Genomic DNA, 14,240 nt, shown 5'->3' on the forward strand with positions numbered 1-14,240 from the left:
TTCCATGCATGTTCCTTAGCAATCCTGGCAAACATTAAATTCAGGGCTACCTTGTTGTCTTGATTAGACAGAAAACCTTCAAAGAATTGCTTAGATTCCGGCACGGTGTCATTCTCGCTGAAGGCCATCTGTGAACTACCTGCTGACCCCTGATTATTCCTAGTCGCAGTCTTAATGTTCATAGTCTGGTAGAGGTCAGCCACAATGTCAATACGATTTGCTCCCTTCTCATGACCAATCTTGGCAACACTGTTCAACACCTTGAAGACAAAGTCTGACTGCGGACGTTCGGGGACAGAGCTTTCAGTGTGGCAACTCCCTCCCCGCAGAACTCCGCACCACCCCAACTCTGGACTCATTTAAAAAACTGCTCAAAACCCACCTCTTCAACTTGGCCTTTAACCCCTAATTTCTCACTTTATATGTATATGTTGTGTCTGTCCACTATGTTTGTTAATTTGTCATCCCCCCCCCTATGTAAAGCGACCTTGGGTCTTCTGAAAGGCGCTATATAAAACTAAGTTATTATTATTATTATTATTATTAAAGTCCCGAAATGTCATGCCTTTGGTGAGAGACTTCGCCAGAATTCGTACTTGCACAGATAGATCTATCACAAGTCCCTCTGAGGCTGTAGATTGAACTTGTACTCCGATGTCCTTCAGGATTTGAGACTTTTGGCTGTGATAAATGTATCCATCCTTTCTTGACAGGGCTTCTGGTAAACCTGTGATTGAAATGAATAGTTTTACCAAAACTAAATTAGCACTGTCAAATCAATTCACTTATAAAATGAATAATTGAACGCCACTGTATCGAGAATCTGGTAAGACGAAAGTTGCCTGCGTCTAAAACATTGAATAACTTTGAAATTATATCAACTAGATTTACCTGTGAATTCACCACCAAAGAGCCTCCTTGTCTCTTCTTCTCTTGATCTGCAGGCCTCCTTCAGCTTTGCAAAGGTTCCTTTAGGTGGCTTGATTGCAGGGCTAGCAAGCTGGACTTTTGCACCTGAACTTGGGAGTTTCAGGGCATTTCGGGAGATCCTTCTGAGCATATACAAATCGCTCCTGCACAACCTGGTCATGCTGTGTTTTGCCAACTGTAAAAACAAGGCTGGCATCTTTAGTTACCACACCTGGGAAGGGAATGGATGAGTTCAACCTCATGAACTGAGCTTGGTTGAAGGGGTTGGTAAGGATCCCCTGATACACCTTGAGAGTGTGGCTTGAAAACGCTTCCTTGAAGGAGTCCAGCATTTCTTTGTGTCCGTGTGCTAGATCTTGACCTTCGACCTCAGCTAGGTAGCACTGGATTTCGGGTAGGGCAAGTTCGAGTTTCCTGAAGAATTCCTGATCTTCCCGATTGATGATATCGACGTATCCAGTGTCAGACTTGATGACCTTTATATTATGCTCCTGATCACATACAATCTTCAAAAATCGGTTACCTCTGGTGTTTACTGTGAAAGAGCCTGATAGAAATTCCTTGAACAACTCTGGGTGTCTCCATTTGAGCTCTTTGAGATCCTGAAGAAACACTGATGTCCATCTGGCATAGTGTGTATGATCAAGTGCAAAGTAAAGAGGAATGAGCTGCTCAAGTCCACTGACCATCATGATGAAGTTGGCCTCTCGAAAGTATCTGATGAAGATAAGATCCTTCTTGATTGCTTCAAGGACATTGGTCCAGTAGTGAAACATAGGGCTGTTTTCATTGGCCACCCAATTTCTCCAAATCAAACTGTTTTCCTCTAGATGTTTTGCCTGGAATGCCTCGTCTCTCTTATTGGCCAGGACCACAGCCAGGATTTGAATGCAGTATCTAGCCTTCTTTATGGAATTCACATCACATACAGCAGTTGTCAGACCAGTGATGTTCAGATTAGCTGAGGTTAAGATGGTATCCAGGCCAGTTCCTTTTATCAACTGGCCAACACAGACCAGAGAAACCTTCTCAAGGTGCAGCCCACCCATAAAAGCAAAGTATGAATGAGAAAACTCTTCTCCCATGATACGCGATACACCCAGAGCGGTTTCGAATTTCGGCCGTAGCCAAAACGGGCATGGCGGAATGGCAGTGATTTTTCACAAATATCTGAAAAAGTAAAGGTTTTAGGGCATATGTTTGTTCATAACACTAATATAAATGTGGTGTTTCCGCAACTTTTGAGCCCAAAATCAACTCTCTGTGACCTTCAGGAGCCGAGATACAAAATGCCAGGCCTAAAAAGTGGGCGTGGCCGTTTCAGGGACTTCGCCTAGCAAATTTTTTGGGCTCCTTGCATTTTTTTGTTTATCAGGCCCTAAATGAACAGAAAAACATTGGCTCAAATGTTAATCATTTTTTGCAGCCATTATGCCTAAACTGACCAGACTATTACTGTCTTCTCCAGAGTCAGACAAGAAGTTAGATACCAACATTATGTGATGTTCTTACTGTCTTCTCCAGAGTCAGACAAGAAGATAGATACCAACATTATGTGATGTTCTTACCGTCTTCTCCAGAGTCATACAAGAAGATAGATACCAACATTATGTGATGTTCTTACTGTCTTCTCCAGAGTCATACAAGATAGATACCAACATTATGTGATGTTCTTACCGTCTTCTCCAGAGTCAGACAAGAAGTTAGATACCAACATTATGTGATGTTCTTACTGTCTTCTCCAGAGTCAGACAAGAAGATAGATACCAACATTATGTGATGTTCTTACTGTCTTCTCCAGAGTCAGACAAGAAGTTAGATACCAACATTATGTGATGTTCTTACTGTCTTCTCCAGAGTCATACAAGATAGATACCAACATTATGTGATGTTCTTACCGTCTTCTCCAGAGTCAGACAAGAAGTTAGATACCAACATTATGTGATGTTCTTACTGTCTTCTCCAGAGTCAGACAAGAAGTTAGATACCAACATTATGTGATGTTCTTACTGTCTTCTCCAGAGTCAGACTAGAAGTTAGATACCAACATTATGTGATGTTCTTACTGTCTTCTCCAGAGTCAGACTAGAAGATAGATACCAACATCATGTGATGTTCTTACCGTCTTCTCCAGAGTCAGACTAGAAGATAGATAACAACATTATGTGATGTTCTTACTGTCTTCTCCAGTCAGACTAGAAGATAGATAACAACATTATGTGATGTTCTTACTGTCTTCTCCAGAGTCAGACAAGAAGATAGATACCAACATTATGTGATGTTCTTACTGTCTTCTCCAGAGTCAGACAAGAAGATAGATACCAACATTATGTGATGTTCTTACTGTCTTCTCCAGAGTCAGACAAGAAGTTAGATACCAACATTATGTGATGTTCTTACTGTCTTCTCCAGAGTCAGACAAGAAGTTAGATACCAACATTATGTGATGTCCTTACTGTCTTCTCCAGAGTCAGACAAGAAGATAGATACCAACATTATGTGATGTTCTTACTGTCTTCTCCAGAGTCAGACAGTATGCGGCTGCAAGCTATCCTAGCTTAGCACACATGAATGGAAGCGGATATGGACCACTAGCCTAGCTGTTGGCCAAAAACACCTCTCTCTCCCGGAGTTTTAAGCTAAGCTAGTGGTCTCTATCTGCAGCATTCACTCATCTTCCTCCATGTTCTAAGCTGCAGATTAGCAGACTTAAATAAAACAACGTATGATATTGAGTCGGAACAAGGATGTGTTTTTATTCATATAAATTATTACCCTTTCCTGTACAAATGAAACAAACTGAAACACATCAAGCGTGCATATCGATAAAACCAAAGCAGCAATGCTGATTGTAAACAACACTTCTAATGTAATACTGTTACAAGTATGGCATACATTCCAGACAAATAAAAAAGCGCTACTGTACATACTTGCAGAATCACAGGAGGAGACGCATGTTTGGATCATCTTTACTGTGCTATAGCCAGGAAACACACTCTCTCATGTGACTGTTTATTGTGCTATAGCCAGGAAACACACTCTCCTGTGACTCTGTTTATTGTGCTATAGCCAGGAAACACTCTCTCATGTGACTGTTTATTGTGCTATAGCCAGGAAACACTCTCTCATGTGACTCTGTTTATTGTGCTATAGCCAGGAAACACACTCTCATGTGACTCTGTTTATTGTGCTATAGCCAGGAAACACTCTCTCCTGTGACTCTGTTTATTGTGCTATAGCCAGGAAACACTCTCTCATATGACTCTGTTTATTGTGCTATAGCCAGGAAACACTCTCCTGTGGTGTTGTGACTCAGGAACCACTCTCTCCTGTGCTGCTATGACTCAGGAAACACTCTCTCCTGTGGTGCTATGACTCAGGAAACACTCTCTCCTGTGGTGCTATGACTCAGGAAACACTCTCTCCTGTGCTGCTGTGACTCTGTTTACTGTGCCATAGCCAGGAAACACTCTCTCCTGTGGTGCTATAGCCAGGAAACACTCTCTCCTGTGGTGCTATGACTCAGGAAACACACTCTCCTGTGGTGCTATAGCCAGGAAACACTCTCTCCTGTGTTGCTGTGACTCTGTTTATTGTGCTATAGCCAGGAAACACACTATCCTGTGACTCTGTTTATTGTGCTATAGCCAGGAAACACTCTCTCCTGTGTTGCTATAGCCAGGAAATACTCTCTCCTGTGACTGTTTATTGTGCTATAGCCAGGAAACCCCCTCTCCTGTGCTGCTGTGCTTCGTAAAATAGTCACGCTGTTCATATTCTTCTTATATTCTTTCTTACGCTTCAATGTGAGTAATAAGAAATAATATGGTGTCCCTCAAAACTCAGAGATTTAGTCCTTTTGTTCTCTGAGTCTTGAGAGTGTTTTCCAAGGAATCACGTTTCATAGTAGCTACAATAGAATAGCATTAGAACGTCTGGTATGAAGACATTTGAAACCATGGAGAGCCGTCTGGGCTGGTACCATTACTAAAACACTCCCTGTTCTCCTGTTTGAAGTCCTCTGGGCTGGTGCTATTACTAAAACACTCTCTGTTCTCCTGTTTGAAGTCCTCTGGGCTGGTGGTATTACTAAAACACTGTTCTCCTGTTTGAAGTCCTCTGGGCTGGTGCTATTACTAAAACACTGTTCTCCTGTTTGAAGTCCTCTGGGCTGGTGATATTACTAAAACACTGTTCTCCTGTTTGAAGTCCTCTGGGCTGGTGCTATTACTAAAACACTGTTCTCCTGTTTGAAGTCATCTGGGCTGGTGCTATTACTAAAACACTGTTCTCCTGTTTGAAGTCCTCTGGGCTGGTGCTATTACTAAAACACTGTTCTCCTGTTTGAAGTCCTCTGGGACAGAATCTCACCGCTGGCTGAACAGTGTCACCTGGTGGATTGACTTACATCTACAGCCGTGATTCACATCTAACAATATCAAATAAAATGTTACAGCCATATCAAAATATTATACAGTACTTAATCAAAATATATATGTACTACTGTACCCTAGACGTCTTCCTCCGTTCCATGCAAAAATAAACACACCTACTCAAAAAACCTTCACACACACACACACACCGATCACATATTCATCTTTTACATTATATACAATAAATAAATTAAGTAATAAATATCAATATTATTCTATTAAACACAAATAGTTCATCACCTGTTCCTCTGTAACATTGTTAATTTCGGTAACTGTCATGGTAACTGTCATCATGGTAGCTGTCATCATGGTAACCGTCATGGTAGCTGTCATGGTAGCTGTCATGGTAGCTGTCATGGTAGCTGTCGTGGTAACTGTCATGGTAGCTGTCGTGGTAACTGTCATGGTAGCTGTCATGGTAACTGTCATCATGGTAGCTGTCATGGTAGCTGTCATCATGGTAGCTGTCATGGTAACTGTCATGGTAACTGTCATGGTAGCTGTCATGGTAATTGTCATGGTAACTGTCATGGTAATTGTCATGGTAACTGTCATGGTAGCTGTCATCATGGTAGCTGTCATGGTAACTGTCATGGTAGCTGTCATGGTAGCTGTCATGGTAGCTGTCATGGTAACTGTCATGGTAGCTGTCATGACAGACATTCAAAATAGACCATTGTTTTCTAGTTCCTTTGTGGACGCAGACCAAGACATCTCTCCATGTAGCTCAGACTGTCTTGCTCACTTGGCTGAAACGCTTGAGTGTAGCCTGCTGGTCACATCTGGTTGCAGGGCCGGCCCTGGCATGTTTGACGCCCTAGGCAAGTTATGACACCTACCCCCCTAAATGATAAATGGCATCCAAAGTGCTTTACAATATTGTTCCTCACATTCACCTATTCACTCACACATTCACACACCGACAGCAGAGGCAACCATGCAAGGTGCCAACCTGCTCATCGGGAGCAATTAGGGGTTAAGTGTCTTGCTCAAGGACACTTTGACAAGCTGCCCGGGAGGAGTGGGAATCGAACCGGGAACCTCTGGATTACCAGACGACTGCTCTACCTCCTGAGCCACTGTCGCCCCATGACAGGGTGCCAAGGGGCGCCAGAAATTGTCTGGAAGATTGTCTGGAAGAAATCAATCCAAGTTGACATATTTAGTGCACTATGTTTAACCGCTGTCTGTTTGAAGTTGTCAGCTTAGGTTGTTTTCTTCCACACAACGAAGGAATGAACAGGGAACACAAACTCCAGCTTCACATTAGCTAAGGAGACTAGCGACCCCATTTCAATTCCACAACCCCAAGGCCGGGAACCCCTGCTCTGAACACTGGACATTGCTCTATATACATTATATATTGTTTGTGCCTTTTGAAATGATTTGAACTACATCATACCGGGTTGTTCATCTCTTAGTAGTAAAAGATAGTTGTTTTCATGCTGGGACTATAGAGGGAACCCCGCTTACATCGTCCCCTAGTGTGTGCAGACAGCATGACTAGATAACAGCAGTGATTACAGTCTTAAACTGCTCTCCTCCCTGGTCTGAATCTACCCTTCAGTAGATGGTAGAAAAGTCAGGCAGATATATTGTACAGTATTAACAGTTAGGTTAGTGACAATGCCCCCAACATTTTGAGATACCCCTAAGAAATGTTTCCGCTCATCTCTTCAAGACTCCATTTCAAATACAGGAGAGCTTAGAGATGAGGAACAACCTTGTAGTGTCCCGCTCGACCTCCGGGGGGAGTCTCTGTCCCGCTCGACCTCCGACGGGAGTATCTCTGTCCCGCTCGACCTCCGGTGGGAGTATCTCAAAAACGAAAGCCCTTTTTGACAGTTTGTCACTAGGCTAAATAAAGTCCTGATACAAATATTTATAAAGGCTCATAAAAGTAGACAAAAACTAAACTTAAATAGAACATAATGATAATGATAAACATAATAATCTCTCTCTGTCTCTGTCTCTCTCTCTCCGTCTCTCTGTCTCTCTCTCTCTCTCTCTGTCTCTCTCTCTCTCTGTCTCTGTCTCTGTCTCTCTCTCTCTCTCTCTCTCTCTCTCTCTGTCTCTGTCTCTCTCTCTCTCTCTCTCTCTCTCTCTCTCTCTCTCTCTCTCTCTCTCTCTCTCTCTCTCTCTCTCTCTCTCTCTCTGTCTCTCTCTTTGTCTCTCTCTCTCTCTCTCTCTCTCTCTCTGTCTCTGTCTCTGTCTCTGTCTCTGTCTCTGTCTCTGTCTCTGTCTCTGTCTCTGTCTCTCTCTCTCTCTCTCTGTCTCTGTCTCTGTCTCTCTCTCTGTCTCTGTCTCTGTCTCTGTCTCTCTCTGTCTCTCTGTCTCTCCCCCCCCCCCCCCCCCCCCTCAGAAGCCGGGCACGTGGCAGTAGGCCTCCAGCGAGGACAGCAGGATGTAGACGAGCCACAGGCAGAAGAACAGGAAGCAGGTGATCAGCTTGTAGGCCCGCGGGCCGCCCAGCTCTGCCGACGCCACGGCAGGGCGCCGCCGGTACATGAGCACCGCCACGGCCGCGAGCGCCATGACGGTGAAGAGGGTGACGGAGAAGGCCAGCGACCCGGGGTCCACCAGGAACGCCTTGCCCTGGGTCTTCCAGTAGACGGAGGCGATGGTCCACGCCACGCCGATGCCCAGGAACACGTTCACTGCGTTGCTGCCCGTCACGTTCCCGATGGAGGCGTCGGCGTACTGGTCCTGCACCGCCGCCACCTTGCTGGCGAACGTGTCTGTGGAGGGAGGGAGGGGGGGGGAGGGAGGGAGGGGGGGAGAGAGGGAGGGGGGGAGGGGGGAGAGAGAATACACCGGAGACGGTAAACAGCTTTTATCCAAAGCGCTTTTCACGCGACTAACAGTTTTGTGTGCCACGGCTGACAGTCTGCACTATACAAACCTGCATGTTAGCTAGTTGTTAGCTAGTTGTTGGCTAGTTGTTGGCTAGTTGTTGGCTAGTTGTTACACACACTCACTCACCTGGAACAGATGTACCAAGGGCCACACATTGTTGGCTAGTTGTTAGCTAGTTGTTAGCTAGTTGTTGGCTAGTTGTTGGCTAGTTGTTACACACACTCACTCACCTGGAACAGATGTACCAAGGGCCTAGGGTTGCCACCTTTGACCAATAGAAATAAGGGACACCTATCATCGAGCGTGCGCACAAGAACGTTTTTTGGGCGGTTTTGGGGCGTTTTTAGGGCGAAAATGGGCAGATTTTGTCACTATTTATTTTTTTAACTTTATTTCGGTTTTAGGGTTAGGGTTAGAGTTATGTTATTTAATTATTTTGGGGAGCCAGCCCCCCAAACTCCTGAAATGCATAGAAATCTATGAAATCTAAATAAAACAATCTATGACATTTATATTAAAAAGAGCTAGCCCCCCCAAACCCCTAAAATACATAGAAATCTATGCATTTTGGAACAGTTACTATATATAGTCAAGAAAGCATTTAGTCATACTTAAAGTTTAAAGTGCTTTATTTGCATTTAACATTGTTTAAATAAATTGGCTGAACTATAGCCTCAACTTGAGCATAATACTGTATGCATATAAAGTGCTGTAAAAACAAAGCCTGGGAACACTTTTACTGAAAGAGGACAATAATACAATGAAACACTTGTGTGACCCAAATTAAAAGATTAATAAAAAATAAAGTGCAAAGAAGAGTAGGCTACTGGCTGCCAGGGCGCATGAATACTTTCCCCAAGGCAGTTGTCCTTCTGCGTTCGGTTTATGCGGCCTGATTGGCCTCTCAGCGCCCAATCATGTTAGCCCTACTATCGCCTAACTACTTGCTCAATACACTCACTCAATATACTAAAACTAACTATCACTCAACTCACTATCACTCAACTAGACTAAATATAGCCTATAGAACAGATTTGTACAGCCTAACGTTAATATAGAGAGACGAAAACGATACGTTATTTATATATTGATGTGATGTCGATTGATATGAATAGCGTGTTACGTTAATATAGAGAGATGAAAACAATACGAGGAAATGGGCTACGTTAATATAGAGAGATGAAAACAATACGAGGAAATGGGCTACGTTAATATAGAGAGATGAAAACAATACGAGGAAATGGGCGAGGACTATTGATGTGAGATGAAAGCAATACGTTATTTATATATTGATGTGATGTCGATTGATTTTTTTTTATCCACTTTTTCTCCCATTTTCTATATTTTCTCCCATCCCAATTTCGTATCATCCAATTCAACCCTCCCCTGTCACGAACGCTGTTTCTTGCCTCCCACAAGCCGGCTGCAATGTGGACTAAGTCATACATAGCACAAGTCCCCTCCGGTACTTGAGGTAACAGCAGTCGCATCTTTTCACCTGCGCAGCTCGATCTCTCAGTGGCGAGGAGTAACGCGTGGGAGGCTCACGCTGCCCCCGATACTTCCTGATTCTACTGCGCAGGCGCACCAACCGACCTGTAGGAGTCGCTGTCCACAACGCCCGATCCCCACCCATCAGTTTCCCACCCCCTAATACGGCCAATGTGTATTAGTACGGACGACCAGCTAAACTGAAAGCAAATGTGGAGCGCTGGGCTCGAACAGGCAAGCCCAGCGTCTCCAGATTTTGTGGCGAGCGCCTTGCCCACTACGCCACGTAGCCACCCGATGTGATGTCGATTGATATGAATAGCGCGTTACGTTAATATAGAGAGATGAAAACAATACGAGGAAATGGGCTACGTTAATATAGAGAGATGAAAACAATACGAGGAAATGGGCTACAATGGGCGAAGACTTGGGCTGTGGAACTGAAAGCTAGGCGCAACGCGATTGGGCGCTGAGAGAAGCGTCAGTGGCCAATCAGGCCGCGTAAACCGAACGCGGAAGGACAACTGCCTTGGGGAAAGTATTCACGCTGCCAGGGCAGGTAAATAGAAATACTGACATCTAGTTAAAAACACAACCAGATAAATAAGATGTAATATCCCATACCGAATCAATCTCAGGAGATGTTTCAGTCATGAAGAACTGTGACACCTGTGCTTGTGTCCTTTGAGTTCTTATATTTCTGGCATGTTGTTCTCCTGAGGCATGCTGTTTGAGATCAGTCAGTCCACCATGCGCCACAGAAAACACACCTACATACTTTGCAGTTTGCTTTGTAAACATCTCCACTGACGCTATCAAGCCAGTGGTTTGCCTCTTCCCACTCGGGTCTGTATTTCTGGAGGCGTTTTGTCTTTTTAGGACGCGGTGGAGTCACAGTGTCTGCTGTAGACATTTTCAAAGTGTCTTCGAAAAGAAATCACAGAGCGCACAGACAGAGGATTGGCACAACGGCACAGAACTCTTCTTAGCAACGTGAAAGCGCTAATTCTCATTGGTCGGTGAGCTGCTGAGCGCACGCCCATCATACCAGAGTTGCCAAGTCTGTTTATTTCCCGCAACTCTTGGACACACTTTTGCTTGTTTTTGTAGGTCGGCTGGCTCATTTCTCTCACTAAACTGGCAACCTTAAAATACGAGACAAAGGGCGTCCCGTATCAGTTCAATACGGAACGCGTCTTTTAGTTTCCAATTACGGGACGATTCCGTATTTTAAGGGACGGGTGGCAAGCCTACAAGGGCCACACATTGTTGGCTAGTTGTTAGCTAGTTGTTAGCTAGTTGTTGGCTAGTTGTTGGCTAGTTGTTACACACACTCACTCACCTGGAACAGATGTACCAAGGGCCACACATTGTTGGCTAGTTGTTAGCTAGTTGTTAGCTAGTTGTTGGCTAGTTGTTGGCTAGTTGTTACACACACTCACTCACCTGGAACAGATGTACCAAGGGCCACACATTGTTAGTTGGCTAGTTGTTAGCTACTAACTCATTGTTAGCTAGTTGTTAGCTAGTTGTTAACTCATTGTTAGGTCATTGTTACCTAGTTGTTAGCTAGTTGTTAGCTAGTTGTTAACTCGTTGTTAGCTAGTTATTAGCTACTTGTTGGCTAGTTGTTAGCTAGTTGTTAGCTAGTTGTTAGCTAGTTGTTAACTAGTTGTTAGCTAGTTGTTAGCTAGTTGTTAACTCGTTGTTAGCTACTAGTTAGCTAGTTGTTGCATAGTTGTTAGCTAGTTGTTAGCTAGTTGTTACACACACACACACACACACACTCACCTGGAACAGAGGTGCCAAGGGCCACAAACACCACAGCAGTCACAGAGTCTTTGAGACCCACAGTGCAGCCGAAGTGACAGGCCAGGTCCCCCGTCACCGCCGTCAAGGCGCCGATGAGACAAATGGACACGAAGAAGCAGGCCCAGCCGTTCCAGTACTCTGTGGGCGGGACGAAGGCGAACAGAACCTTCCAGAACACGGTGAGGAAGTGCATGATGTAGTCGAAGCAGGATGGCAGCCGCTCTTCCCCACTCTCCTCCTCGTCATCATCCCCTGGGGAAGAGGACAGGTCTTCACTACACTGGGCGGTAACCATGCTGGCCATGTTGGCTAAGTGTGGATAGATTGAGTACTTTATTATCTAAAGATGGTAAGTTAGAGTGTTGTGTTCATTCATAGTTAAAGACAGCAGAGGTTGAGTACTTTATTATCTAAAGATGGTAAGTTAGAGTGTTGTGTTCATTCATAATTAAAGAGAGTAGAGGTTGAGTACTTTATTATCTAAAGATGGTAAGTTAGAGTGTTGTGTTCGTTCATAGTTAAAGACAGTCACAGTGGTGTCAGGAGAACTGCCTCTCCCTGAACGTCAGCAAAACAAAAGAGATGATTGTGGACTTCAGGAGGTCGGGGGTCAAGGACTACAGCCCCCTCAGCATCGACGGGGCACCGGTTGAGAGAGTGAACAGTTTCAAGTACCTCGGAGCCCACATATCCGAGGACTTGACATGGACCACACACATTGACAGTGTTGTGAAGAAGGCACGACAACGCCTCTACTTCCTCAGGCGCCTAAGGAAGTTCCAAGTCAGTCAGAAGATCCTTAGGAACTTCTACTCATGTACAATAGAGAGCATCCTGACCGGCAACATCACCTCCTGGTTTGGGAATAGCACTGCACAAGACCGTAGCAGACTACAAAGAGTGACACGTTCAGCCGAACGCACAATTGGAGGGGGGCTTCCCACCCTCCAGAACATTTACAACAAGCGGTGCAAGGGGAAGGCTAAGAGAATTATTAAGGACTCGAGCCACCCGAACAACTGCCTCTTTGAACTGCTGCGGTCAGGCAAGCGATACCGGAGTCTTAAGGCGAGCACAGAAAGACTCAGAAGAAGCTTCTATCCCCAGGCCATCAGGCTGCTAAACGAACAATAATCGCTAAACGAACAATAATCACTATGCAACAACCATCAAATGCACACAGCACACACACCCACACGCACACACTCACTCAAACAAACAACACACTGCAGCACCCACTCTCCACACTTTAGATCACACAAACACACTTACACTTTATATTTATTGATAAAGGATTTGCACTACAACTCGTACACCTACTGTGAATTGTACCTAAATTGCACCTCGTCCCATTTCTCCATTTCTGCCTTGCACTATATAGTATTGTATATTAGTACACTGCACAGTATTGTATATTGTATGGTAACTACGTCTATTCTGCATCGAACATTGTACATATGTCTAAACTGAACACTGTGACCTCTTTTTTTTACTTCTAATTTTACTATGTTTTTATTTCATACTTATCTTGTCTTGCACAGTCTCTGGAGCGCAACAGTAAGAAGCATTTTGTACAAAAGTATTCTGTACTTCTGTATGACAACTATTAAAGAAACTTGAGAAACTTGAACTTGAGTAGAGGTTGAGTACTTTATTATCTAAAGATGGTAAGTTAGAGTGTTGTGTTCATTCATAGTTAAAGACAGTAGAGGTTGAGTACTTTATTATCTAAAGATGGTAAGTTAGAGTGTTGTGTTCATTCATAGTTAAAGACAGTAGAGGTTGAGTACTTTATTATCTAAAGATGGTAAGTTAGAGTGTTGTGTTCATTCATAATTAAAGAGAGTAGAGGTTGAGTAGTTTCTTATGATATATCTATGCGCTGATTTACCAGTCTCTGATTGGTAAATGGTAAATGGCTGCATTTATATAACAGCTTTTATCCAAAGCGCTTTACAATTTGTTCCTCACATTTTACCCGTTCACTCACACATTCACACACCGATGGCAGAGACAACCATGCATGGTGCCAGCCTGCTCATCGGGAGCAATTAGGGGTTAAGTGTCTTGCTCAAGGACACTTCGACACACTGCCCGGGAGGAGCGGGAATCAAACTGGGAACCACCGGATGCTCTGACTCCCGAGCCACTGTCGCCCCCAATTGATTGGCTGAGAGACTCACCTGCACTGACAGTGACCGTCTCTGATTGGCTGAGAGACTCACCTGCGCTGACAGTGACCGCGCTGACAAACTGTTCTCTCCAGCTGCTGCTTCCCACGACTAGAGCGAGGTTGGTCTTCTTGATGAGTTTATCCACCGTGCTCTAAACACACACACACACACACACACACACACACACACACACACACACACACACACACACACACACACACACACACACACACACACACACACACACACACACACACACACACACACACACACACACACACACACACACACACACACACACACACACACTGTTGACCACTAGGAGCTGCCCAGTACAACCACAGACTGGCACTGTTGACCACTAGGAGCTGCCCAGTACAACCACAGTCTGACACTGTTGACCACTAGGAGCTGCCCAGTACAACCACAGTCTGACACTGTTGACCACTAGGAGCTGCCCAGTACAACCACAGACTGGCACTGTTGACCACTAGGAGCTGCCCAGTACAACCACAGACTGGCACTGTTGACCACTAGGAGCTGC

The 14,240-nt window shown here is 44.5% G+C and overlaps 1 protein-coding gene across 1 annotated transcript in view; it reads right to left on the minus strand.

Moving 5' to 3' along the window:
* Positions 1-7,721: 7,721 nt before the first annotated feature.
* LOC311233334 (sodium/calcium exchanger 1-like) overlaps positions 7,722-14,240 on the minus strand; it is a gene marked incomplete at its 3' end in the record, with an annotated part of 45,248 nt that continues 38,729 nt past the window's right edge. Inside the window, exons 5-7 of the mRNA XM_084320298.1 lie at positions 13,748-13,847; positions 11,502-11,774; positions 7,722-8,101 (exon numbers count right to left, since the gene is read on the minus strand). Of these exons, the coding sequence (XP_084176424.1) occupies positions 7,722-8,101; positions 11,502-11,774; positions 13,748-13,847 (753 nt within the window). The remainder of the gene's footprint in view (positions 8,102-11,501; positions 11,775-13,747; positions 13,848-14,240) is intronic.

This window comes from Notolepis coatsorum (genome assembly GCF_963971535.1).
Source record: "Notolepis coatsorum genome assembly, chromosome: 8".
NCBI classification, from domain to species: Eukaryota; Metazoa; Chordata; class Actinopteri; order Aulopiformes; family Paralepididae; genus Notolepis; species Notolepis coatsorum.